At 38.9% G+C, this 27,986-nt stretch overlaps 2 protein-coding genes across 3 annotated transcripts in view; one reads left to right on the top strand and one right to left on the bottom strand.

Annotated features, from left to right (window-relative positions):
• DENND2C (DENN domain containing 2C) overlaps positions 1-27,986 on the top strand; it is an 85,912-nt gene that overhangs the window by 54,901 nt on the left and 3,025 nt on the right. Inside the window, exons 6-18 of one of the 2 annotated variants that reach the window (XM_055312261.1) lie at positions 426-522; positions 5,750-5,794; positions 7,881-8,068; positions 10,801-10,910; positions 12,919-12,988; positions 13,508-13,585; positions 14,120-14,260; positions 15,025-15,173; positions 15,877-16,054; positions 18,157-18,198; positions 19,120-19,225; positions 26,804-27,040; positions 27,490-27,576. In XM_055312261.1, the coding sequence (XP_055168236.1) occupies positions 426-522; positions 5,750-5,794; positions 7,881-8,068; positions 10,801-10,910; positions 12,919-12,988; positions 13,508-13,585; positions 14,120-14,260; positions 15,025-15,173; positions 15,877-16,054; positions 18,157-18,198; positions 19,120-19,225; positions 26,804-27,040; positions 27,490-27,576 (1,528 nt within the window). Of the gene's footprint in view, positions 1-425; positions 523-5,749; positions 5,795-7,880; positions 8,069-10,800; positions 10,911-12,918; positions 12,989-13,507; positions 13,586-14,119; positions 14,261-15,024; positions 15,174-15,876; positions 16,055-18,156; positions 18,199-19,119; positions 19,226-26,800; positions 27,041-27,489; positions 27,577-27,986 lie in introns of both variants that reach the window. The other variant, XM_055312259.1, reaches the window with a different exon arrangement.
• Positions 24,365-26,067, bottom strand: LOC129501199 (membrane-associated progesterone receptor component 1-like). The gene is made up of 2 exons (XM_055312158.1): positions 26,025-26,067; positions 24,365-24,748 (listed from the first exon to the last, which is right to left on the bottom strand). Exons 1-2 carry the CDS (start codon positions 26,065-26,067, stop codon positions 24,384-24,386), a joined length of 408 nt encoding a protein of 135 aa, XP_055168133.1. The 3' UTR covers positions 24,365-24,383.

Raw genomic sequence — 27,986 nt, 5'->3', positions numbered from 1 at the left:
AATTAATATCATCAAAACTTGGTATTTAATCTTTTAAAAAAAAAAAGTGAGGGGCACCTGGCTAGTACATGCAGTAGAGTGTGCGACTCTTGATCTAGGGGTTGTGAGTTGGAACCCCGTGGTGGGTATAGAGATTAAAAAATAGTCTTTAGGGCAGCCTGGCTGGCTTAGCGGTTTAGCGCCGCCTTCAGCCCAGGGCCTGATCCTGGAGACCTGGGATTGAGTCCTGTGTCGGGCTCCCTGCATAGAACCTGCTTCTCCCTCTGCCTGTGTCTCTGCCTCTCTCTCTGTGTGTCTCTCATGAATAAATAAATAAAATCTTTTAAAAGTAAATAAATAAAAATAAATAATAACAAAAATAAAAAGTCTTTAAAAAAACCAAGTTGGTGTTGATATTAACTTGTACTTTGTTGGTCTTTTTTCAGCTTGTATTGAAAATCACTGACATATTTGAATCTAAGAGAGGGAAAAAGAGGGTAAAGTTACACCCATATACTGGAAAAGAAGTACCTCCTTCAAAAGGTAAGAATTGTTCCAGCTGTCCATTGACTATCAGCATTTGGGGAGGGAATCATATAACTTAATGTTTATGTGAATTACAATTTTGGGTTTACTTTCCTTTTCCATTTAAATGTAACTTCTTGAGGATAAGAGATTATTTCTTATTCTTCCTCAAATCCCTTTTATTTATTTTGGCACCAAGTAAAAACAAAGTTAAAAAATAAATAAGTTAAAAAATAATTAGAAACCAATAAGACTAATTTTCATAGGCAGATTGCATCATTATTTTATAATCATACTTTGATTTATAGTCATTCATCAGTATAGACTTTTTTAGTGGAGAAATGAGCATATTATATATATGTAGACCACACGTATGTGGTGCTAAACTGGTAATCATCTACTCAGTTCAATAGTTTTATCCTTCAGATGTCTAGATAAAGCATATGTTGTCTTTTTAAGTTTGTTGTTTGTTTGTTTTTTTTTTCCCGAGAGAGCATGTGTGGGAGAGGCAGAGGTAGAGGGAGGGAGAATCTAAGCAGACTCCAAGCTGAGCGCTGAGCCTGACAGCGATGGCGGCGGGGGCGGGGGGGGAGGGCTTGATCTTACAACCCTGAGATCACAACCTGAGCTGAAACAAAAACTTGGACACTTAACCAACTGAGCCACTCAGGCACCCCCAAACTTATATTGTCTTAATACAGAAACTTTCAGCATCCATAGTGAATTATTAGAATTTCATGTAGACTCATGCAAGATCCTTGACTTGGTTGTCTGGCAAAGAATATGTAGAATTTAGCAGTCTTTGTCAAGTGAGAAACAACAGCCAAGTCATACCAGAGAAGAATGTTTCCTATTTGTACAGACGTCCAAAAACAGCAATTTCTTAATTTCCCTTGAAAATCTGTTCTGCATTCCAACAATTACTATCTGAAAATAAAATTCTCCAGTGCTACAATTTAAGACTCTCTTTCCTTTTTTTAAGACTCTCTTTCCTTACTCTAAAAGCAACTAGTCACCATTTTAGATACAAGTTTTCATATTTTTTTCAAATTTTCATATTTTCAGAAGCAGTTATCAAAACATGTTATAATCTTCTGCAGAAGAAAAAGAAAACTTCTGCAGAAGAAATCATTTTGGTTATGGTTACTAACAGGTACCATTTACCAAATGAAGTATTCGTTTTTGTATGTACTTTATCCCATGGACAACATACGATAGCACTAAGAGGCAGAGACTATCCCAATTTTATAGAGGAGGAAGTGTCAGTACCAGGAAATTTTATCCTTTCTATCATCACTTACTCTCAATATTTCTCATAACCTTTGATTTTTAAGTTTATTTTTTAAAAGATTTTATTTATTTCAGATAGAGCATGAGAGCGGAGTGTGAGCAGGGGTGAGGGACAGAGAGAGAAGCAGACTCCTGCTGAGCTGGGAGCCCAATGAGGGGCTTGTTCCCAAGACCTTGGTATCACGACCTGAGCTAAAGGCAGACCCTTAACCGACTGAGACACCCAGGGCACCCCTAGCAGTTTATTTCTTCTCCATGTGTATTTCTTATCCTCAACAAGGGTATTGTCAAAAGCCTTTTATTGGTATAATTCAGAACAAGATACAGAAGATGAAAGCTGTTGTCAAATATGCTGGACCCTTATAGACTCATTATCTTTCATTTTCTCGATACCCTATGTGGCCAACATTGTCAATGTTTCTAGATAAGGAAATACATTATGAATTGCAAATTAGGTAAAATTTCAAGATCCTGGGGCCAGGACAAATTCTTACAAAACTTTATCATTTTCCCAGATTAATAGCAGTCTGCTGACAACTACACTGTCAAGGTCTGCTATGAAATAGGCTCTTACTGATCTCTTATTTTATTTGTATGCCTTATTTATGCCTGATGGATTAGCAACATTTTAGTAAATTTGGCTCTAAAATAAGTTTTTGGAGAGCCAAGCCCTTTTTTTCCCACTGTGTCATTATTGGAAAAAAAAAATCAACAGCATGGACTGTGAACTTCTAACAACAAAAACAAAGAAAAAAAAAAAAAACAAAGAGAAGAACAGTCCCTAAATTGTAACCCTTCCCCACAACTGTGTTTTTCTTTTGCATGGCTCAAAGAGAATATACAATTATCCAGTCTCTGTCACCAACTCCTCTAGTGGGCGCCAGGAATTTCTGTCCTGCCTGAGGAACTTCTGGCGCCATGGTCACATTCTCAGATTTTTGTTTTCTTCCTTAAGCTTTTTGTCTATAGATCAACAATGACTAGTAGAACCAGGTAATTCTATTTACCTACCCTGTCAGTACATGCTCGGTTTTACTAAATCTGTTCCAATATAAACATTTCTTAACTTTTAGTTATCAGCTGTTACAAAATGATTCTTTGCCCTTCTTCAATTGTGTCACTATAATTTTGTGTGTTGAAATCACATATAAAATAGGGACATTCTGTTTCTTTTCTGATCCCTACAGATTGTCAGCAGATTTTCCTATTGCCTTATCAACCCCTTAACCTTCATTCAGTGTCTTGGAATGGAGATCATCAAAACCTACAGATGTGAATATATTAAAGCCACCTAAATGAGCTTCCATAGGGTGTTTTTTTTTTTTTCAGTTGTATTACTTTCCCTTCCTTTTCCCTGTCTTTCCTTTCTTTCCAGATGCTTAATAGGCCCCTAAGAAGTACCTGATCCTAAGGACACAAACAGGACACAGGAGTTCAGTGTTTGTTCCTTCATACTGAGTTTCCTAGCTCCAGTATGTTTTCTATCAGGGTGCTTAATTTGAAGTTATAAAGCCTATAAGATGATAGCGACCACTTGCAGTGAGCAGGGCACTTGTCAAATCACTGTATTGTACGTGAAACTAATGTAACATTGTGCATCAACTATACCCAAATTAAAAAAAAATTGGGGGCACCTGGCTGGCTCACTCAGTAGAGTATGTGATCCTTGATCTCCAGGTCATGAGTTCAAGCCCCACGTTGGGTGTGGAGCCTGCTCTAAACAAACAAATTAAAGATTTTTTTTAATTAAAAAAAAAAGTGACGCCTGGCTTGCTCAGTCGGTAGAGCATCAACTCTTGATCTCAGGGCTATGGGTTCACGCCCCATGTTTGGGCATGGAGCCTACTTAAAGAAAAAAAATCCAACCCCCCCCCCACTCAAACCTATACAGTATACAGTATTTAAATAGCTACTTTTTCTGTTACATCTCTTATGAAGAAACAGCGTTTTTTAATGTTCTCTTACTCTTTATCATTAAATTTAAATAAGTGAAGCAAGAAATTACAATAATAATATAGAATAAGAAAAAAAGAAAACCCAAAGTTTCGCAAACCCTACTACTCCCAGAAAATTTTATGCACATGCAAATATTTTTTTCTACCCAAATAATTTTTTAAAAGATTTATTTATTCATGAGAGACAGAGAGGGGGGCAGAGACACAGGCAGAGGGAAAAGTAGGCTCCCTGTGGGGAGCCCGATGTGGGTTCCAGGATCACACCCTGAGCCAGAGGCAGATGCAACCACTGAGCCACCCAGGCATCCCTACCTAAATAATTTTTTACACTATACAGACTTTGTATGTCTTGCTTAAAAAAAAGTAATTATTTCATAGTTCTTTCAGTATCAACACAGAGATCCACATAGCTGTACTGTATGCAGTTCATTGTATGGATGCAGGAGGATTTTATTTAAGCTGGTAGACATTAAAATCGTTACACATTTTATTTAACTTGTGGCTTTATATATGTTTTTTCTCTTCAAACAATGCTGCATCATTACATCTTTTTTGTATATGTCTTTCTATATTGATAAGAATACATCTGTAGAATAAGTTCCTAGCAGTGGACTTAACCAAAGAACATGAACATTTAAAATTTGTTAACTGCTGCCAAATTGTCCCACAGATTGTGACTGCTTATATTTCTGTGAACAGCATTTAAAAATGACTTTAAAAAAATACTTTTTTCTCATTGTTTTCACTAATACTGTGTTATATAAAGCTTTTTATTTTTGCCAATAGCATGGTTTAATATTGTAGCTTATTTATTATTTTAATTTACATTTAATTATACATTTGTACGGTTATCACACTTATCAATAGTTATGTCTTTTTCTATGGATTGCCTATTCCTGCCCTGTATTCATTTTTCTATTGTGCTGTAATTTTTCGTATTCATTCATAACAGTCTTTTGAATATGAAGAAATTTATTCTTGTGTCTACAATGTATATTACAAATATCTTCCCAGTTTATTGTTTCCTTTCCAAATTTAGTAATTTTTTATTAGATAGAAATTTCATACTTTATATAATTAAACTTATATGCATTTTTCATTTATGACTCCTAGCCTTGTTTTTCTTGATACAGGAAGTCCTGTTTGTGTCCTTAGCATCAGGCATTTCTTAGGAAACTATGGAAGTGTCTGGAAAGAAAGAAAAGAAAGGGGAAAGGGAGGAAAGTTACAGAAAGATTTTCCCTTCTGTACGTTTTTAAATTTTGCTTTAACTTTTCAGACCTAGAAATTTTTCATTTACTTGTTCAGAAAGCTGTGTGTGTGTGTGTGTGTGTGTGTGTGTGTATAAGTAAATTAGCCATGTGCCTAGCATTGTGGTACAAAACACTCCCTTGTAAAAGCATAGCTCTTTATTACCAAGGTACTTAAAATCCGATTGGGGAGAGTCAGAGCAGTTCAAAGCAGTCTTAGTACTGTAAGAATTCAGAGTAAAGGAACACTGAGTTTGGCCTAGCAGTAGCTCAGAAGCATTGTAAAAGAAGTTGGTGTTTCTTTATAAATTTATGTGGTTATCCCCCTGAGCCCCACACTTTCCTATTACTCTAAATTCATTGTTGGTTCTCTGTTGAGATTTTTATTCAGCCAGGCTGGTGTCTACCTTTGGTATCTTATTTGGGAATAAAGACAAGGCAATGAATGTAGAAATAAAATCTACTCTGAGCCAGACTTCATAGAATTAGGGATGAGCTGGGAGCTGAGGAGGGAGGGAAATAGGGTGTGGGAAGCATCTAGAGTGGATTAGTTGCTTCTCTGAGCTATCTGTTCCCTTTCATGACTTCCTTACCCTGTTGTAACTAAGTGGTCTGCAGAAAGTCTCAGCCTCCTTAATACTCCTGACTACCAAGTCTCCAGGTCAATAGAGGCTTTCCACTGTTCCCAGTCCCAGGAACTTCCTACTGTTGGACAATACAAATAGGAACTCTCTCTCTCTTTCTTTTCAGGCGAAACCAGTGGGAACGAAAGTGATGCCGAGTATCTGCCAAAGAGTGAGTGAGTCAATGGGGCTGCTCCCTTTTTCATGATGATCCTGGTTATGGGTGGAGTGGTACCTTCCTTTGTGACTGAGCGTGTTTTTCCCACATTAAACTTTATTTTGTAGGTGATTTCTTCGTTATAAGGACCTGTTGAGATCTGGGGAACTAAACAGGATGCCGTCAGATGTTTGACAGCATTAAAAATCTCCCATGTTGACATGAGGCAGTCTGGTTCTTTAGATGGAATGTTTTTAGGGGAGCGGTGGGGTGCATGTTCAGACATATGTGCGCTAGTTTCCCAGCAGCCAAAATAGTATGTGAATCATCTTCTGAGACAAGTACATACCATTAAATATCTGATCTTTCACAGTCGCTCATGTGTACTTATTTAAGTACCTTTGATATCTCTTAACACTGAGACAGGAAACATTGATCTATTTCTTATTCGTAGGCATTTATTTATATTTCAAATTATTGTGCCATTTACTTTCTGTTAGGATATAGAATCTGCCACGTACTTTTGGCTATTTGTTCAAGCCCTTTCTCGTGCTCTGTATCCTTCATCTAATGGATTTTTGCAGCAAATTACACAGTTCCTATTGAACTCACTGACATATTGAGGCATGAGAAAAGTCAGAGATGTGAATTACCAAAGCTGAGTACCAGGCATTTCCAAGTCCAATATTCTGCTCTTATGATTTTTTTTAAAGATTTTATTTATTTATTCATGAGACACACAGAGAGAAAGAGAGGCAGAGACACAGGCAGAGGGAGAAGCAGGCTCCATGCAGGGAACCCGACGTGGGACTCGATCCCAGGTCTCCAGGTCACGCCCTGGGCCGAAAGTAGGCACCAAACCGCTGAGCCACCGGGGCTGCCCTGCTCTTATGATTAATAGTCATGTGCTCTCTCCATTGGCCTGAATTGCTTCGGGTGTTTGATTCTGTAGCCATCAAGACTGAAGGTGAAACTTAAGTCATCATCAGGTTCAGCCTGGATATGTAAAGATGATGAATTTTACAGTTTTGCTACTGAGAAACAGGACCTAAAACTTTCTTGACTTAAACTGGGCCCTTTGGAGTGTGAAGCTTTGCCTAGAGCACTAAATGTACTGGATAATTCCAGGGAGCCATTGCAAGATGAATTTTTTTTTAAGATTTTATTTATTTATTCATGAGAGACAGAAAGAGAGGGGCAAAGAGGGAGAAGCAGGTTCCCTTAGACTCCATCCCAGGACCCCAGGATCACACCTGAGCCAAAGACAGACATTCAACCACTGAGCTACCCAGGTGCCCCCAAATCATTCACAACTTAGAAATAAGTGAGAATAAAGGCTAAATGCTATCCAGTTTTGAATGAAACTGCTCATTCTGTTTAAATATTTAGTATGCTTCCATAATTTAATTCTTTAAAGAAATAGTCTGTTGATAGATGTCTTCTGTTGCTTCATTTTTTTCCCTCTTCATTTAGCACCATATATAAGCACCATATATAAGCAAATGCCCATTATTAGTAATATATGCCAAGGAGAGAAGGGAAAAGAACAGTTCCCTTAATGGGAGGATAGTTATTGTTTTAATTTTATAAAAGACTCATCCCTTTATGTACTTAGCCTCTGTAGGACTCAGTTCTTTTATCAAATCCCACCCCCCCAAAACATATACACGTGTGTGTGGGGTTTGTGTGTGTGTGTGTGTGTGTGTGTGTGTGTGTGAGAGAGAGAGAGAGAGAGAGAGAGAGAGAGAGAGAGAGAGAGAATTCAGGGTCCCAACAATGGTGTCTCTTGTTGGGCCAGTGCCTTCACCTGACCTTTTCCATGTGTTATGCCATGAAAGATGGGACAGTGTAGAAATACGTGTTGGGACATACATAGAGTATAGGTTGGGACATGGAATCTCACCGCTAGGCCCCTAGGTGCTCGTGAGAATCCGCACTTGTTCCTTGAGTACGTCACAGCCCTCCCAGGTCTGTGTGGCCGGCACTGGTTAGTCAGTACTCAGTCATCAGTGACTGAGTGGAAATTCGTCCTTAAGGTTCGTGACCTCTGGGTGCTGGAGGGAAGACTAAGGAATAACAAGCCTCCCTGCTTTCATTGCAGATCGCCACAAACGCTTAGCGCAATTGCAGCAGTCTTCCAAGAGGAACCCTCACTACCAGACCTTGGAGAGGGATCTCATTGAGTTACAGGAGCAGCAGCTCTTTGAACTTTTTGTGGTGGTGTCTCTACAGAAGAAACCATCAGAAATAAGCTACATTCCCCAGGTCATACAGCAGTTCCCTAGCAAGGTAGGTGCAAGGAGACCAAGAGGCATTTGGGAATGTTATGCCTCTGTGTGTATTTTATTTCCTGTCTTCTTTTTATTGTGATTTCAAGCAGCTTTTGCTACTACTGTACCTCTTATAGGATCTGGTAGATGGTTCTGATGACATCTCCTGTCAGGCCTGAGCTTCAAACAAGGGCAAAAAAAGAACTCATTATCCAAGTCGTTTTTTTATTTTTTGCTCTGCTGTTTACTAAGTACCTCTTAGCAAGTTGCAAAGCCTCAGTTTTCTCATTCTTAATGAGGAGAATGATAAATACGGCACACTAAGGGTAGCAGTTTAGAGCATGAACTCTAAGCCAACTCTTGCATCTGCCACTTACTAGCTCTTAACTTTGAGCAGTTATTTAACTGCTCTGTGCTTTGGTTTCTTTATTTGTAAAATAGAGGTAATCATAATAGTGTCTATCCCATAGAGTTGTAGTGAGGATTAAATGAGCTATGTAAGGCACTTAGGATAGTGTCTAGCATATAGTCAGCACTATAGAATGTTACCCATTATTAGTAAGGATTTAATGAGATAATATATGTAAAGTGCTTAATGCAATTCCTGGCATATCGTAAGCACTTGATAAGTGGTACTGTTACTAATAATATTATTTGGTTTTTTCCTGCCTTATGCCTGAGGGAGCATAATATTAAATAGCAAATAGAAATCCCACTGTAGGTTGGGACACCCTAGAAGAGAAGAAAAAGTTTTATATTTTATTGTCTATTTAATTTTTCCTGCTTTTTAAAAAAGATTTTATTACTTGACACACACACACACACACACACAGAGAGAGAGAGAGAGAGAGAGAGAGAAAACACAAGCAGGGGGAGCAGGAGAGGGAGAAGCAGGCTCCCCACTGAACAGCGATCCCGATGCAGGGCTTGATCCTGGAACCCTGGATCAGGGCCTGAGCCAAAGGCAGATGCTCAACTGACTGAGCCACTCAGGCAGCCCCTTTTTCCTGCTGTTTGAACAAGGGGTCCACAGTTTGATCTTGCACTATGCTCTGCAGATTATGTAGCTGCCCTTGGTAAGGAGTGATCCCTTTACATAGGGACATTTACTCACACTCCATCTTCCTATGTGGACCACTTCTCTCGTTTAAGTTAATATGCTCAGTTGCTTTAGGATTTGGGGTTTAAACCCTGAGTTACATGTTTCACCAAAAAAGTCAGTGTACACCACGACTGTACTGGAATGAAATCTAAGTGACATTTCCTGTATAACCTTTCATTTAAAAAAAAAAAAGTGCTCAACAACATTCCCACTGTAAATAAATCAGTGGTTAATTTCTTATAAAATTCTTCAATGTAGCCTGAGAGAGCACAGTGTCACAACACTGAGCCATAGAAGTCTAAAATAATGCAATCCAGGGATCCCTGGGTGACTCAGTGCTTTGGCGCCTGCCTTCGGCCCATGGCGTGATCCTGGAGACCCGGGATCGAGTCCCACATCGGGTTCCCCTCATGGAGCCTGCTTCTCCCTCTGCCTGTGTCTCTGCCTCTCTCTCTCTTTCTCTGTGTATCTTTCATGAATAAATAAATAAAATCTTAAAAATAAATAAATAAAATAATGCAATCCAGATAGTCTTGAGGAATCAAATTTTCCATAAATAGGAGCTTAATTTTTTCCCCTATTTTCAATTAGTCTTATATTTGCAGAAAGCAAGCTTGAGGTTGAACCTGTTTTCAACAAAGCCTGAATTAAGGGACTCAGAACCAGATAAGGACGCAGTTGACTCTGGCAGTGATCCAGAAATGTTTCTAAACAAGTTACTTAGCATCTTTGTGCTTTGGGCTCCTTAAAAGTTAAGGTGGGAAAGAGCTGATCAAGTCTCTCTTGATTGTGTTGTGGAAAACCTTAGATGAAGATGATTGTGAGTCATTTAATAATATTAAAATAACAGAGTATGAGACAACTAAAATTTTGTTATAATGCTTTTCTGTTTCTGAAGAGCTTAATATTCAAGTGACTCAGAATGGCTGCATGGTCTGTTTAGAAATTAAATTAAAGGATACATTGTATTAGTTACAAGATGGTAATATGGTTAGTAGATTTATTATCTGCTTGTTTTATACTAATTTTTAAATATCTCTTGGTTTAACTAATTTTAGATTGTTTTTTGGCATACAATACCAGACTTTCATGGAAGGGTCTTCTATGCTAAAATTTTATAGGAAGTTGCAACCCCATAATTAGTTAGAAAAGATTATATGCTAAGGGAAATGATTATATATGGGATAGACTCTAAAAGTAATATCTTTTCTAAATAACATTCATTTGCTTTTTCAAAACATCTTTAATTATTGATCAGACTATCTGGTGCTAACTGGGTTTTTGCTATCAGTATATTATAGAATCGATTTTTATTTGTTGTGTTTCCTCTAGTATGTGAATCCTAAAATAAGATTCTACTCCTAGACTAGAAACTATTTCCAGGCACCTCTCCAACATCAGATTATAGGATTTCCACAAGTAACCATTTCTATGTAAAAATAGGATTTTTTATTCTTAGTAACTCTGTTCTCAGTTGCGTCTTCAGTGATTATTGGTCTTGGCCTTCCTGTTGTATTAAACAACACAAAACCATGCTGAGATGACTACTCAGGCTTATCAGAGACCTCTTTTCCTGAGACGAGGCCGTTTTGTATTTCTAGTCTCCACTTACATAGACTATTAGCCACCTATCACATTATCTTTTTCAGGGTGATCATGGCTTTAAGCAGTCCAAAGACACAGAAGAGAGGCTCAAAGTCATCCCCAAATTTTGTTTTCCCGACTCAAAGGACTGGGTGCCAACCTCAGAACTCAAGAGGTAAATAGGCTCCTTTACCTGATTTCTGTTTGTTAGAACTGCAAAAGTAGAATCAGAATGTTTGAGAAAAGGGTAAAGCCAGCAGTTATACAGCTGTGTGGACACCGTGGCAGGTCAAGGATGCTGTGGGAGGACAGGAACAAACGGAATTAGAACATTTCCTATGTGCATACAAAAAGAAAAACATGGAATGGTTTCAGTGTCAAAGGGAAAACAAGTTTGAGAATCTCTGTAGTGTGCCAGTTCTACAGGAGGGGAAAAAAGTTCCGTTTTACATACACTCAGAAATGCCAGCAAGTGAACAAAAGGAAAAAAGACTTGAACTTTGGAACCCTCCTTAGAAGGAGATGAAACAGAACAGCGTCTGTACCTTGTTTGTCTTTCAAGTGGACAGAAGCCACAGCCCATGGTGTACCTCCCGCTGTGGGTCTTGTACAAATGGAGGCTCCAGGTTGGGAAGTGTGAGTATATTGAGAAGGAATGATAAAGAATTTCTTCCTGGTATCTCAAGGGAACCATGTTCAATTAATAAACAGTCAGCATCTCTGAATCCTGCTTGTTAGTACATACCTGCTTTGTTCAGAACCGTAATTACTGACCATGCTCTTAAGGCTGAAAAACATAACTCTGGGAACCATGTCACATGTAGATACCCTGCTGGCGGACAGTCTCACCCATTGCCTGAGTAGCTGCTTTGCCCTTCCATCTACATTGCCTCCCATCTGAGCTGCTGTGTCTCCTAATCAGTTTGGCCTGATGGCCACTCTCCTTTCTGAGCCTAGTCCTGACATTCTCATGGTGTCAGGTGTACTGCTTACGGCACAGACAGCTTCTTTCACACTGACCTGGCTGCTCCATAACTGTGCCCACTTCTGCCACCCAACAAGTTTTATGGGATTTTTTCCTGGAACATTTGGAAAATACAGAAAAGTAAATAAAAAGCAGAAATTACAAGTCACTGGTATTCTGGTACTCAGAGATGATAATTAAATATTTTGACATATTTATTTTCCATCTTTATTTTTGGCCATATATAGGCATATATATATTGGCTGTTCAGATTTGGACTTCTTTGATTATTAGTGAATTTCTTTCTTGGTCTTCTTTCTGAAAATTACCTATGTAGATCTTTTGCCAGTGTTTCCAGTAAGGAGTTGATAATTTTCCTATTAACTTTTTTACATCAAGAATATAATCCTGGGAGGCAGCCCTGGTGGCTCAGCGGTTTACCGCCACCTTCCGCTCAGGGTATGATCCTGGAGACCCGGGATCGAGTCCCGCATCGGGCTCCCTACATGGAGCCTCCTTCTCCCTCTGCCTGTTTCTCCCTCTGCCTGTGTCTCTGCCTCTCTCTCTGTTTCTCGAATAAATAAATAAAATCTTAAAAAAAAAAAAAAAGAATATAATCCTGGGATCCCTGGGTGGCTCAGCGGTTGATCGCCTGCCTTCGGGCCCAGGGCATGTTTGGAGATCGAGTCCCATGTCAGGCTCCCTGCGTGGAGCCTGCTTCTCCCTCTGCCTGTGTCTCTGCCCCTCTCTCTGTGTCTCTCATGAAAGAATTAATAAATAAAATCTTTAAAAAAAATATAATCCTTTGCCTATCACTGTTCCATAGGGGCCTCTCAGAACTAAGTAGAAGAATTTGGAAGGGAAAAATAACTTATCCAAGTCCTTCACAGCTTATCTAAATGTTAGACTAAATTGGATATTTACAAAAGGAAAGTAGACTTGATTAATAGCTACACTGGATGAATAAGAAAGTAAAAGCAGACAGTGGCATCAGCAGTTCCTCCTGTAAATATGCTCTCACTTCAGTGCAAGGCAAGATGTTCTCAGGCTTGGACATTTCCTCTCAGGAGGAAGGTGACTTGTAATAAATGTAATATTAATGGCTCATCTCACATCACAAAATGACTGCTATTGGACATTAATTTTCAATTATCTGTTCCATGAAGAATGGTATAAGCAGTGTGTAGATCTCAAACTATTGACTGTTTTTTTTTTTCAGTGAAACATTTTCCTTTGTCTTAACTGGTGAAGATGGGAGCCGTTGGTTTGGTTACTGTAAGAAGCTCTTGGTAAGTACCAGATTTGTGCTACAGGCAGGGTTGGTCAAGTCAGACTAAGAACTTCAGAAACCTGATTTCTAGGTGACTTTGAGGGCTGCTTAATGATCCATGTATTAAAGAAACTATGTTAAAAAAAAAAAAGAAACTATGTTAGCTTTAAATAGTAAGAGCAAGTTTGGAGTTAGCTGCAGTATTCCAGAATAAGAGGGGTATGGACTTATTTTATTTATTGGTTTGCCTGTTTTTTATTTGTTTGTAATAGACGAAGAAACCATGACAGAGTGGCTGATTATCAGTCTGGGTCTATTCAAGGGATGGACCTCCATGAGCCAATCATGGGAGCCCTGAGTTACTTTCTTCTTGCTTAGATGCCTCCACTAAACCTGGAATAAATCATGCTATCATATTTTAGCATTTCCCCATTCGTCAGTGGGGATGAGAGCCTTGGTTACTACTCTGTTACTAAGAGAGCATTAATAGTTAGAATGAACAGATGTGCTTCATATTTGCTTTGTTTTTTTCTTTTAGCCAGAAGGCAAAGGGAAGCGACTACCTGAGGTGTACTGCATGGTTAGTCGCCTCGGCTGCTTCAATCTTTTTTCCAAGGTGAGAGCAGCATGAACCCTAGGGAAGGTGCTGTGCTTTTCTGAGTAAGTTTTTGTTTCTGATGATGTCACTAGGCAATGTTTAGTGACAGAGACTCTAACATACTACTCTAGAAAGGGTTCTTAGTAGCAGAGTAGAGCTGCGGGTCTAGAGACTCTCAGGCCTCTAATCCAGATACTCTTGTCATGTCATCCTCGTTTTGGCTTGCCAAACATCCCAACTTCAAGGAGAACATGGCCTGAGGCTTATCTTGTCTCCAGTCTTACCCAGACCCCACCCAGCAAGATTATCTTCTCTGCCCTTACCTTAGTGAGACGAAAGGGGCTTCTCTTCTAAAAATGAGTTGATTTATTTGAGTAATTTTTCTTGTGGATGTAAAGATACCCCCAAGAGAGATGATGCCTTTAATTGACATTTATTTGTGGAGAAATTTGCCTTAAAATCTTTTGGTGTGATTTTCAAGTTTGTGCATCATGTTTGGCAGTTCCTTGCATTTTCAAATCCCTAAAAAAATAACATATGTTGCATGTGCAGATTTTGGATGAGGTAGAGAAGAGAAGAGAAATGTCTCCAGCCCTGGTTTACCCATTCATGCGAAGTGTCATGGAAGCTCCTTTCCCGGCTCCTGGACGCACCATCACAGTTAAGAGTTACCTTCCTGGGGCTGGTGATGGGGTAAGTTAGCTCACTTTGAAAAGATTTTTTTTTTAGGATTTTTATTTATTTATTCATGAGAGACACACACACACAGAGGCAGAGATACAGGCAGAGGGAGAAGCAGGCTTCTTGCAAGGAGCCCGATGTGGGATTCGGTTCTGGATCCTGGGATCACACGCTGAGCCAAAGGCAGACACTCAACCATTGAACCACCCAGGCATCCCCAAAAGATTTGATAGCCACCAAATAGCAGGGCTAACACTAATAGACAGTTTCCAGAAGCCTCATGGCATAGTTTTCTCTTTTCCATTAACTAACTGTGCAGAATGTTTTAGTCTTACAGAACACTGAAGAAATGTCCGGGTGATCTGTGAGATAGTTGACCCTCCAGACCCAGGAGCCACAGTTTTTCTGTCTTTCATAGATTGAGCCCCTTCGTAATAATTTCAGTGTGATAAATGAAGATTATATATGCCATTATCAGGTGGGATTAAAGATTTTAGCAGAAATTTATAGGGCAAAATAAATTTTGCTCCATCTTGAGGTTATGAGTTAAGGCCCCATGTTGGGTATAGAGATTACTTTAAAAAAATAAAGTCTTTTAAAAATCATATTAATAATAAGGTGTTGGCTCTTGGGATTAGCATAGGCAGCTTCACAAACTCTGTGGCAAAATCTCTGTCTAGAATTTAACCTGTAAGAGAATGACAGGATCCATTGATGATATTGTTAGAGATTGTTTTCCGATCTGAACTCCCCTGATTCAGATGCTTTCATTTTAGTCAATTGAACTCTGCCGACCGCTGGATTCCCGATTGGAACATGTCGACTTTGAATGTCTCTTTAAGTGCTTGAGTGTGTGCCATCTCATCCGGGTCTGTGCCTCCCTCCTGTTGGAACGGAGGGTAATCTTTGTTGCCAACAGCCTAAGGTGATAAATATGTAAAATATGTCACTTCCTACTGGTATTTTACTCGTTCTCACTATTTTAAGATTTGGGCATATTAAAAAAACTGTAGATCTCAGTTACCTAATGACATGGATAATTCCAAATGGTAAATAATCCAAAAGCTATTTGCATTAGGCTATAGCAGTGACTTTGGGATTACAATTCATATATCTTTCTAAATGTGTTTTACTGAAACTGTTGTTAAAAATTAATGTTAATGAAAAAAATTCATATTGCTGGAATGAATAAGTCATGGGAATAAAAGGTATAGCATAGGAAATATAGTCAGTGATAGTGTGACATTATAAGGTGACAGATGGTAACTACGCTTGTGAGCATAGCAGAATGTATAGAGACTTTGAATCACTACATTTACACCTGAAAATAATGTAACATTGTACGTCAACTATACTCATATTTTTTTAAAAATTGGTATTGCTTTTCTAAGTACACACTACTTTTTAGCAACATAAATTATGGGAAAAAGCTGGTTAAGACAAAAATTTTTCAGTAAATTAAGTTAAAAATTTAAATAAAATGTTAAAAATTAATGGGTAATCACAGAATCATTAATCTGTCATCACTGATCGTTAAGCAGTCAGTTTGTAATTCTGTAACATAATATCTGAACCATTCTCCTTGTGTTGCTCAGTAAGTGACACCATTTGCTTTCTTCTCTGGCTAGCACCCTGTCAAAATGTGGCCATGCTGTAGTTGCCACACTATATCCATTCACCTGGCAGCATACCTACATTCCAGTCCTACCAGCATCTATGATTGACATTGTGTGCTCACCTACTCCATTCCTTATTGGAATCCTGTCTTGCTCCTTACCGCAACTCCAGGACCTACCCATTGAAGAGGTGAGATGGGAGAAATAGTACCTATGGAAAAGACAAGGCACTGATAAATGAAAGTAAATCGCCTTTAAGAATGATGGAGCTGGGGCAGCCCTGGTGGCTCAGCGGTTTAGCGCCACCTTCAGCCCAGGGCGCGATCCTGGAGACCTGGGATCAAGTCCCACAGCGGGCTCCCTCATGGAGCCTGCTTCTCCCTCTGCCTGTGTCTCTGCCTTTCTCTCTCTCTCTCTCTCTCTCTCTGTCTCTCAGGAATAAATAAATAAAATCTTAAAAAGAATGATGGAGCTGTCATTAATATTAATACAGAGTTAATATTAGTGCATAGTCAATAATATACTATGCAATCATATTTTTGTATCTTTTTATTAAAGTGAGGAAAATTCTGTAGTACACAGGAATCCAAAGTTGGATCTTGTTTACAATAGTGTGCCATGGGCTAATTCTTGTGTTGTTCTGAAAGTAGGTCTTTTTGTTTAAGTCAAACACAAGAACTACTTTGGGTTAACTTAAAAAATTGTTTTAGGGTTCCCTGGGTGGCTTAGTCGGTTAAGTGACTCTTGATTTCAGCTCAGATCATGATCCTGAGGGTTGTGAGATGGAGCCCTGAGTGAGGCTCCATGCTGGATATGGAGCCTCTTAAGATTCTCTCTCTCCCTCTTCCTTTACCCCCCACAATTTAGTGGTCAAAACAAAATGTATAGCTCGGTGAATTCACAAAGTTAATGCTTATGTAACTCATGTTGGAAAAGAAGGAAAACATCGCAGTCCTGGAAGTAGTGCTAGCACCTTGAGAAGTCTCCATCATGCCACCTTCTATCACTGTTCCCTTCCCCACACCCCGTGAAGGGTGACCACTGTCTTGACCTTTATAGGGATCATTTACTTGTTTTTCTTTATAATTTTACATCCTAGGCATTTATTACTAAACAGTGTAGTTCAGCTTTGCCTGGTTTTATGCTTGTTATAAATGGCTTCACATATATTTTGTATGGCTTCCTTTGATTAACATTATGTCTCTAAGATTCATCCATGTTGATGAGTTTAATAGTCATTCGATCATTTTAATTGTAGATAGTGTTCTGTTGTGTGAATGTACCATAACTTTTTATCCAATCTGCAGTTGATAGGCATTTGAGTTGTTTCCAATTTAGGATTATTACAAATTATGCTGCTCTAAATATTCTTGTGTATGTCCCTTGGTACATATGTGCATGCAGTTCTAGGGTATATACTTGGAATTCCTGGATTATAGGTTAAGCGTATCTTCAACTTCAGTAAATACAGTAAAACTTTTTCCAAAGTAGTTCTGCCAAGTTAAATCCCCACCACCAAAGTACAAGGGTTCCTGTTGTTCCTGTGTACTTTTGGGGGTGAGCATCTTTCTGTGTTTATTGGCCATTTGAATATCATCTGTTAAAAATTCATTGTCTATTTCTACTGGATTATTTACCCTCATTGACTTGTAAGAGGTATTTTTATATTCTGGATATCAGCTTCTTTGTGACATACCTTTTTATTCTCCAAAATGATGTTTTTTAATGTACAGAAGTTCTTCATTTTAAAAAAATTTAATAACAATTCCTTTAATATTAGCACAACCCAGTGTTCAAACCTCCATTTTGTAAATGTTTAATGGTTTGTTTGAATCAAATCCCAAATAAAGTGCACACATTGCATTTGGTTGGCATGGTCTCTTTGACAATTTTAATGTATAGATGTTATCATTTTTTTTTACTTGCAATTGACTTCTTGATGTGTTGAAGAGTTAACTTTTAAATGGGCTGTAACTTGAACTTAATTTTTTTAAGATTTTATTTATTTATATGAGAGAGAGCACGAGCAGGCGAAGGGTCAGAGGGAGAAGCAGACTCCCCACTGATCAGGAAGGCCAATGTGGGGCTTGATCCCAATACCCTAAGATCATGACCCGAGCTGAAGGCAGACACTTAACCAACTGAGCCGCCCAGGCATCCCTGAACTTAATTTTGTTTAAAACTATTTCCATTGCTTGAAAGAATCAAAACCCTCTTCCTAAACTAGCAGTGCCTAATGTATGTCTCTGTTAATGTCTCTGGTTTGACTTAGCTGGCTCCTTTATCCCATAGGTGCTGATAGTTGATCTCTGTGCAGACAAGTTCTTACAGGAGGTAAGTGACAAATGAGGTGATTACATAATGTTTGGGGATAATTGGACAGAAAATATGTGAAAGTTCTTAGAGAAGATGACTCAGGCAAGACTTTTAGTTCCTACACATACTTGACATTGTGGCCAATCATACAAGATTGACTTGAAAATTGGGTTAGGTTTATAGCTGTCTCTCCCAAAGAAGGAAGGAGGAAAGAGATTAAATGTCATTTTCAAGAAAGGTAACCCTCCTTTGATGTCCAGATAGGTTGATGTATAAGCCTCTGATTTAATTAAATTTAACAAGCATTCAGCATTGATTATTTCTAGATACTCTGTTAGTCAGAATCTAAAAATGCGTATGACACAGTTTGAGCCCTCAGACCTTATAATCTAACAATGGGAAGGGACAGCAGACATATCTGTAAGGTTTTGGAAATGGTATAATAGAAATTTCTACAGGGTACAATAGAGGCAAAAAAAAAAAAGTGGTCATTTATTGTGGGCATTGAAAGTGGAAGGAAGAGTTAGCAAAGCCTTTTTAGAACAAGCACCCTGTATGGAACCTGTATATAAGTTGGTGAGCACTGAACACAGGGAGAAAAGAATGTTTCCCAAGACTTTGTCATAATAAATTAGCTCATAACATTTGAAACACTGCTTATTTGTGGATGATCCTTGTAATATAGTGTAAGACTTGTAGGTGAGAGATATTTGGTGGAAAGGTACGAGAAAATGTCATAAGACATTATTTTTTTATGTAATTAAAGATATGTGTACCATAAACATAATGAATTTTGCTCAGTGTAGGGAAGGAAGGTTCAGATTAGATGTTTAGCCATAATCTATACAAAATCACCTGTAGAATGTTAGGGACTTTTATTAGTGTGTTTGAGATTGTCTCTCTCACAGGTCATGAAATACCTCAATCTCTTCTCTTAAGGTATCTGATGAGGACGAAATTCTGCCTCCTAAACTCCAGGCTGCCCTGATGCAGATTTTGGAAGAAAGAAATGAAATCTTGGCTCAGGAGCAGAATTTTTCACAAGGTATGAGATAAATGGTCTGAGAACTCAAAATCAAGGCAGTAAATAATTGACTGAATGCCCAGCACCCTGCTAAAGGATGTACAGAAGTATGAGATTGCCTATGATGTGGAAAGCCTATAATCAGCTTCCTGGCCAACCCTTAGATGTCCTGGTCCCCTTCTATTTCAGGACTTTTACACTTGCTGGGTTCTATTTATGGAATGCCATTCCCCTAGATGTCCAAGACGTCAAACATGCCTCGTGCTCTTTTTTTCCTGAAGGTCCATACACATGTCACCTTCTCAGTGAGGCCTTTCCTTTTTATTTTATTTTTAAGATTTTATTTATTTATTTGAGAAGGCACGAGCAAGGGGGAGGAGCAGGGAAAGAGGGAGAAGCAGGCTTTCTACTAAACAGGGACACCCCCCCACACACACACACACATACACAGGGCTCAATCCCAGGACCCCGAGATCATGATCTGAGCCCAAGTTAGATGCTTAACCGACTGAGCCACCCAGGCACCCGTCTGACCATCCTCTTTAAAATTGTACCCATTCCCTTAGTGCTCTCTACCCTCTTCCCCTTAGTTTTTTTTCTCCAGGGCTTTTTTCATCACATGTGTTAGAAATGTAAGGTCCATGAGAGCAGCAACAATTTGTTTTTATCTCCAGTACTTTAAACAACAGGAAATAAGTAGGTACTCCATAAGTATTTGTTGAATAAGGATGAAAAATATTTACTGACCAGCTTACTCTGTACTAGGCATTGTGCTCAGCACTTAGCATACATCCTCCTTCATTCTTGTAATATCTTTATGAAGCAGGTATCTTTATTTAATCTCCATTTTACCGATGAGAAAACTAAAGCTATTTACTGATAGGGACCATTAAGAGAGGAGCAGGTTTAGAGAAATAATGAAAAGATTCATTTTGAATATTGAGATACCTATTGGACATTCAACATGTAGCAGACATTCAACTAAAGATAACAAGTAGGCATTTATATACATGAATTTAGGATTCAGGGGAAAGAGTTGAACTAAAGACATACATTCAGAAGTTGCTGTTTTGGGGTGCCTGGGAGGCTCAGTCTGTTAGGCATCTGCCTTCTGCTCAGGTCATGATCCCAGAGTCCAGGGATGGAGCCCCGAGTCAGGCTCTCTGCTTGGCCTAGAAGCCTGCTTCTCCCCTTGCTTGTGCACTCTCTCTCTCTCTCTCTCTGTCAAATAAATAAATAAAATCTTAAAAAAAAAAAAGGAGAAGAAGAAGTTGCTGTTTTAAAGCTGTGGGACCAGATGAGATAACCCTACAGAATGAATATAGATAGAAAATAATAGATTTAAGGGTTGAGCCCTGGGTTGGCTGGTAATGGTGGGGTCAGATTTCCAATGTTTGGCAGTAGTAGGGAGGAGGAAGAGGATCCAGCAAAAGGTGACTACAAAGGCAGCTAGTGAAGGAGAAGAAAAAAACAGAGGAGTAATATTAGAGAAGTTGAAAGAAGAGCTTATTTCACCCAGGAACGTAAATAGGTATTATGTCTAATGTATGAAGAGGTCAAGTGAGATGAAGACCAAGGATTGACTGGTGGATTTGACAATGAGAAGGGCTTCTAAGCCCTTGGTAACAGCAGATTCAGTGAGATGATGGGAAGAAAGTGAGATTGGGGAAGGCTCAAGAGAAAATTGGAGAGGGAGACAGATCATAACAGACTTAATCATAGGAAACTAAGAGGGGTGCTGGAAGGGAGGGGGTGGAGGGATGGGGTAACTGGGTGGTGGGGAGTTGAGGAGGGCACATGATATAATGAGCACTGGGTGTTATATGAGACTGAAGAATAACTGACCTCTACTTCAGAAACCAATAATACATTATATGTTAATTGGATTTAAATAAAAAATAAACATGGAAAAAAAGAGAATTGGAATGTCACTGAGCTTTTTATAAAATTTTTATGGAATTACAAAGGAATTACAAAAATAGTTAAGACACTTCTGTAAAAGAACAACAACATTGAAGGGGCTGCCCTAAAAAACATCAATTAAAAAAAATCAATTAATCATAAAATCATAGTAATTAAGACTGTTTGGTTTTGGTTCCAAAATGAATAGAGCAAAGGGAAGAATAGAGAGTGCACAAGCATAAGGAAACTTAATTTGTGTCAGTACCAGCATTGCATATCAGCAGGAAAAGAATGAACCATTCAGTAAACAAGAGGAGGGCAATTGGTTTTCCATATGAAAAGAAATGAACAGGATCTATACCTCACCCTATCACAAAACTAATTCTGATGAATTAAAGATATATATGTTAAAAGTAGGGGCTCTCAGGCCTGCTCCATCTGCTCAGTTGGTAGAGTGGGCAGTGGGCGACTCTTGATCTGGGGGTTATGACTCTGAGCCCCACCCTGGGTGTAGAGGTTACTTAAAAATAAAATCTTTAAAATAAGTAAGTAAGTAAGTAAGTAAGTAAGTAAATAAATAAATAAATAAATAAATAAATAAAGTTTAAAGTTAAACATTAAAAGTTTAGAGAAGAATAGAGGAAAATATCATGTTTTGGACAGTAATGGATTTCTTAAATGTGGCACAAACAGCACGAAATTTTTAAAAAGACTAATTTGACACTTTAAATTTTTTTAAGACTTTATTTGAGAGAGAGAGAGAATGCATGTGAGAGTGCAAGCCATGAAGGGGGCAGAAGCAGACTCCCTGTCAAGCAGTGAGCCCTATGCAGGGCTGGATCCCAGGACTCTGGGATCATGATCTGAGCGGAAGGCAGATGCTTAACTGACTGAGCCACCCAGGCACCCATGACACTGTGAAGTTTTTTAAATTTCTGATCATTAAGGGACACCATGGAAAAACAAAAGACAAGCTATAAACTAGGTGAAGATACTTTCAACAAATATAATCAACAAAGGAATAGTATCCAGAGGGATGCCTGGGTGGCTCAGTGGTTGAGTGCCTGCCTTTGGCCCAGGGTGTGATCCTGGAGTCCCAGGACTGAGTCCCACCATCAGGCTACCTGCATGGAGCTTGTTTCTCCCTCTGCCTATGTCTCTGCCTCTCTCTTTCTGTGTCTCTCATGAATAAAATAAATAATCTTTTTAAAAAGACTTTTAAAAAAAAGTAATAGTATCCAGAATTTATTTTCAAAAATTCCTACAATACAATTGAATAATAAAAAGATGAACCCAATAGAAAAATGAGGAAAAGATGTGAACAATCATTTCATAGAAGAGGAAAAGTGAAAGGCCAATAAATATATGAAGAGGTGTACAACCTCATCAGAATCTGAGAAATGTAAATTTAAACCACAGTGAGACACCATTTTATACCCACCATATTAGCAAAACTCAAAAAGTCTAACAAAGTCTAACAAGGCATTGGTGAGAATGTGCAAATTACTTCAACTGCTTCGGAAAAACAATTAGGCATCATCTAGTAAACTTAAAGGTGTATATATCCTACAGCCTGACAATTCAACTTTTGGATATATACCCTAGAGAAACTCTTCCACATGATAATTAGGAAATAAGCAAATAGTTTTCAAAGTAGCAGCAGTGAATGTGATAGCAAAAATTAAAAACAACCTAACCGTACACTGACAGAACATAACATTAAAAAAAGCATCGTAAAACATATATTGAAGAAAACAAATTACAGAATAATATGTGTTACATAGTGTTGAAAGATGTACAAGACCTAATAGTATGTTATTGGGGTTGCCTATGTATATAGTGAAAGTGTAACCTAAAACTAGGGAATGAAAAAATAAATAAATAAATAAATAAATAAATAAATAAATAAATAAATAAATAAAACTAGGGAACGAGTTGCTGATAATGGTCGCCCTCTATTGGAGAGTAGGAGAACACCACCTCAGAGAGGTTTGGAGATAACCTTGATACTGTGTTTCTTTTTTTTTTTTCTTTTTTTTTTTACTGGGTAAAACCATTTTATTAACTGACCAAAGCACTTCATTTTGTTTTCTGATTTGAGGTAAAACCATTAAACACGGTTCACAAGAAAATACAAGAACTATTCAACTACAGTTACAAGAGTTAGAAACCTCATTAGTTGTTCACATAATACCTTTACAAATTCATACAACTGTACAGTCTACTTAAGCTAAGTTTATTGTTAACCAAAAGACCAATATCAAAGACCTTGATGCTTGCCCTACTACTCTTGCAGTGGCTATGGTTTTGTAACAAGGGAAGAATAACTGTTACCTCAAGAAATATACTTTAAAAACCATTTGGCTAGTAATGTGTACTTTCTTCATTCCTCAGGGGTGTGTGTTGTGCGGTGTGTGTGTAGGCTCTCCAGAGGGCAAACGCCTGCTTCTGTTCACCATAATCCCTCTCACGGCAAAAACTGTGTGAAATCACCACTGTCCCACTGTGAACATGGGGATTGAGGAAATAGTTCTACATTTTCTTCGTATATTTAGGTTTCTCGGGAAGCCAGTAGATTTCTTCCGAAGCTTTCTTTTGAACATTCAGATGGTGTTTTTAGAGCCTTATTATACATTGCTGTGTTAGTGGGGGCTTCTAAGTGTCCAGAGGAGGACAAAAAGAATGAGGCAGTCTAGAAACACAGTGAATGTATTTTTCCCAACCAAGCCCAGCTTTAAGATTTCTTTCTTTTTTCCTGGGCAGCTCTCTTTAGTCAATACCAAGGCAGGCTTTGGAACATTGCAGATTTGCTTTAGAGGTAAATAAAACAGAAATCATGCAGGTAAGTTAATTGAGGAAGAAGGGCTTTGCACTCTTGAGGACATCAGGACCAGAAGGTGATCCTTTTTTCTCAGGACTAGAAGGACTTTTCCCATTTAACATTTTTACCTGTTTGGGGGAAATACCCAAGTCTTACCTGCCTCTCTCAGGAAAAACGAATTTAAAGGCAGCCTGCACTAACTACAGACAGAAGGAGAGAGTGCCAACATTTGGATTACGGCACTGCAGTTCACGGTCTGGGTCTGTGACACACAAACACGTCATGCACTTGGAGACAAAGGTTAATTATATCAGTGTCACTAGTGATGTTAATTACAAAAACTTACAGCAAGTTTGAAACTTCTCTAAATATCGAAATCACCATGTTTTAAAGACAGACTGGAATGTTACAAATGATTCGCAAAATACAAAAATAGATATGCTTCCACTGGGTGCTTTAATCATTTTTCCGAGCATTCTCATCTTTTGCTTCTTCCTCATCAGAGTACACAGTGGGCTCCTCCCCCTCCTTCAGTAGTTTGCCCACAGGATGATACTTGAAAGTGAACTGAGAGTCCCAGTCACTCAGGGTCTCCTGCTGGGCAGGAGTGAGGTCAGAAAGGTCATCGTACTCGTCCTTCAGTGCTTCCTTATCCAGGCAAAATGTGGCAAGGCCCCGGGATGCATCTCTTCCAGCAAAGACCCCGTATGGCCCCTCGGGCCCGTAGAACTTGCGGCCTTTGGTCACATCGAACACCTTGCCGTTGATGGCCATGAGTATGCGCGGGTCCTGGACGCCGTCGAAGCACCGCAGCTCTGATACTGTGTTTCAAGCTTTGTGGTTGAGTACTGGTGTGTTCATTTCACTGATGACCTTATGAAATATTTATACATGTAAGAGAATACGTAAGGCATATACGTTAAAACAGAACCAAGTAATTGAAGATAAGTTCTAGAAAAGCATTATTTTAAAAACAAAGGGAGTTAGATTAAGAAAGGGTACAAAAGGTATAAACAACTCTTCCAAGAAGTTTTGTTCTAGGGACATTTGGATGGCTCAGTGGTTGAGCATCAGCCTTCAGCTCAGGGCATGATCTTGGATTCCTGGGATCGAGTCCCACATTGGGCTCCCTGTGGGGAGCCTACTTCTGTCTCTGCCTCTCTCTCTGGTTTTTTTTTTTTGTGTGTGTGTGTGTGTGTGTGTGTGTGTGTGTGAATAAATAAAATCTTAAAAAAAAAAGAAAAAAAGAAATTTTGCTGTAAAGTGGGAGAGAAATGGGACAGTAACTGGGAGGCTGGGGAAAGTGTTGACAGTAAAAGCAGTGATGGACCGTGGATTCTCAGCTGCAGAAGGAAAGTGATGAGAAGGACATCTGTTGAGCAAAATATAACAAAAATCTAGTTTATATCAAATGGAATGCCAGAAGAGGCCTTAGAGATCATCTAATCAGCCCCCTCATTATACAGATACGGGAAGAGAAGTCACAAGGGGTAAAGCGAATTGCCCACCATTATGCTGTTGCTTCATGGTAGAACTCTGACTAAACCTAGGTCCCTGATTCCCAGTCCAGTATGGAGCCTATAGAAAGAGCAAGCGACAATTTGAAGAGGGAAAGAAAAGCTATTAGGTGTGGAAGAAAAAGGAGGAGTCTAAGTTGATTCTGAGGTTTGATCCTAGAACCTGAAAGGCAAAGTATTTCATATCATAATGGTTAAGAATCAACTGACTTGGGAGTCTGGCAGCTTCTGTACCCTATACCAGATGAGCTGACCCTGGAGAATGTCTTTGTTTTGAGCCTGTTTCCTCAGCTGTAAAAAAGAAATAATACTGACTTCACTGGATTATTATATTTTTAAAAGCTCTAAATACAGTACCTGACCTGTCTTAAACATTTAGTAAATTATTATGGAATAATGGTTGCAGTATGAAATGAGAAAGTTGAGAGAGAATGGATTTGGTGGAGAAATAGAATGAATTTGGTTTCATATGTATATTTTTTATTTATTTGATTCATATTTTACTCATTTCCAAAGGACCTGAGTTGACTTTTAGACAGACGGCATTTAAGCAGTGATGGGACAAGCAAATGATGATTACCTGTAGGTAGCCTAAAAATGTCGAAGGTCAGTTCCGGTGACATCAGGTCTGGAGAGATAGAGTTGCGTATTATCAACATGGAAAGCCAGCTCTATCTCTCTGCTGATTAACTATTTAAGGATGGGAATGCTGAAAAGTGGTCTGAGGACCATCCTTAGGCAGAGGAAGAAGAGGCAAGAGAACAAATGTGTTTGGTCATAAAACCAGGAGAGGAATCCAGAAATCAGGAAAGTCTAAAATTATGGGAGAAGAGGAATGAGGAGTAGGTTAGCACAAATGCAGCACAGAGTTTAAAGGAGAGACAAATAGAAAAGCGGATTAAATTTGGCTGGCTCTCAGGCACCTGGGTGGCTCAGTGGTTGAGCATCTGCCTTTGGCTCAGGTCATGATCCCAGGGTCCTGGGATCGAGTCCTGTATCAGGCTTCCCTCAGGGAGTCTGCTTCTCCCTCTGCTTGTGTCTCTGCCTCTGTGTGTGTGTGTGTCTCATGAATAAATAAAATATTTTTTAGAAATAAATAAATTTGGCTGGCTCTCACTGGTGGCCTTTGAAAGAGTGGATGTGCAAGTCAGGCTGAAAGATGTAATACGAGTATGTGTAGGAAGAAAATAAAAATACTAGCCATTGGCTTTTTGTGGATGGTGCAAGGAAGCTAAGAATGAGGAGTCTCAGTCCTTCAATCCATTTCCTATGCATCACTTTCATAACAATTTCCCATAAACACAAAGCTTGGGGTTTTTTCTTTTCTTTCTTCCTTATTTTTCTTTCATTTTGCAGCAGATGTGACACTCAACTCGCTGGTATCTGAGGCATTTGTGAGGTTTTTTGTGGAGCTGGTGGGACATTATTCCTTGAGCATGACTGTCACTGAGCATGGGGAACGTGTATTCCAAAGGGAACCATTCCGTAAATCCCACACCTCCCGAAGTGTACGCCACTTCCTGGATCTCTTCATGGAAACGCAGATGTTTGCAGGCTTCATCCAGGACCGAGAGCTTCGGAAAACTGGGGTGAAAGGTCAGTTTATCATCAGGTCTTCCTCAGTATTTAGTGAGCACTTGGAAGGTTTGAAATCAGTGGTATACTGATTTCAGTATGAAATGTTATGGGATCCCTGGGTGGCGCAGCGGTTTGGCGCCTGCCTTTGGCCCAGGGCGCGATCCTGGAGACCCGGGATCGAATCCCACATCGGGCTTCCGGTGCATGGAGCCTGCTTCTCCCTCTGCCTGTGTCTCTGCCTCTCTCTCTCTCTGTGTGACTATCATAAATAAATAAAAATTAAAAAAAATATTTGAAATGTTATGAAGCTTCATGGGCTCAAAATCTGAGTTGTTTTATGATGGAAAATACTTCTTTCTGTAATTTTGTTTTAGCTATGGAAGCACATTGGCATTAAGCACAGAGTTTTACTTAAGTGATTTTTAGTAAGTATTGGACAATTTCACCAACATGAGTTTTCCTTGTAGGTTTGTTTGAGGTCCGGGCCCTCCAGTATTTGGAAACAATTCCAGAGTCTGAGCCCAGCGGGGTGAATAGAATTTTGCGGAGTCTTGGTGAGTTGTTGTATTTTCTTGATAGATAATGTGACGAAAAAGCCTTTTGCAAAAAGTGTGCCTCATCACAAAAGCTTTGTAATCAAATCAATAATGTAACCTCAGACAGACTGACAAAACACCATGACTGTAGTTCCAAAGTGTTTTGGAGAAAAAGAAGTCTTTTTCAGAGGTCTGGATTCTCCATCAGAGTTGTCCTTGGGTCTGTTTTCCTTGGATGACATGAGAATTTGCTTATCATAATTATTAATCTTTTCTATGTCACATCACAGGGAAAATCTCATAAAAACTTTTCTTTTTCCCAGAAAAGTATGCTTAGAACATGCAAGTTTTGCACATAATTATAGAGTATTCAGGGACTCTCCTGAGCCCATCCAAGGACTCCAGATTAAAAACACCTGGTTTAGGGG

Source organism: Nyctereutes procyonoides, unplaced genomic scaffold (genome assembly GCF_905146905.1).
Source record: "Nyctereutes procyonoides isolate TBG_1078 unplaced genomic scaffold, NYPRO_anot_genome, whole genome shotgun sequence".
Taxonomy (NCBI): Eukaryota; Metazoa; Chordata; class Mammalia; order Carnivora; family Canidae; genus Nyctereutes; species Nyctereutes procyonoides.
The sequence above is the reverse complement of the archived record's forward strand: the minus strand, read 5'-3'. Positions and strand labels throughout refer to the sequence as shown.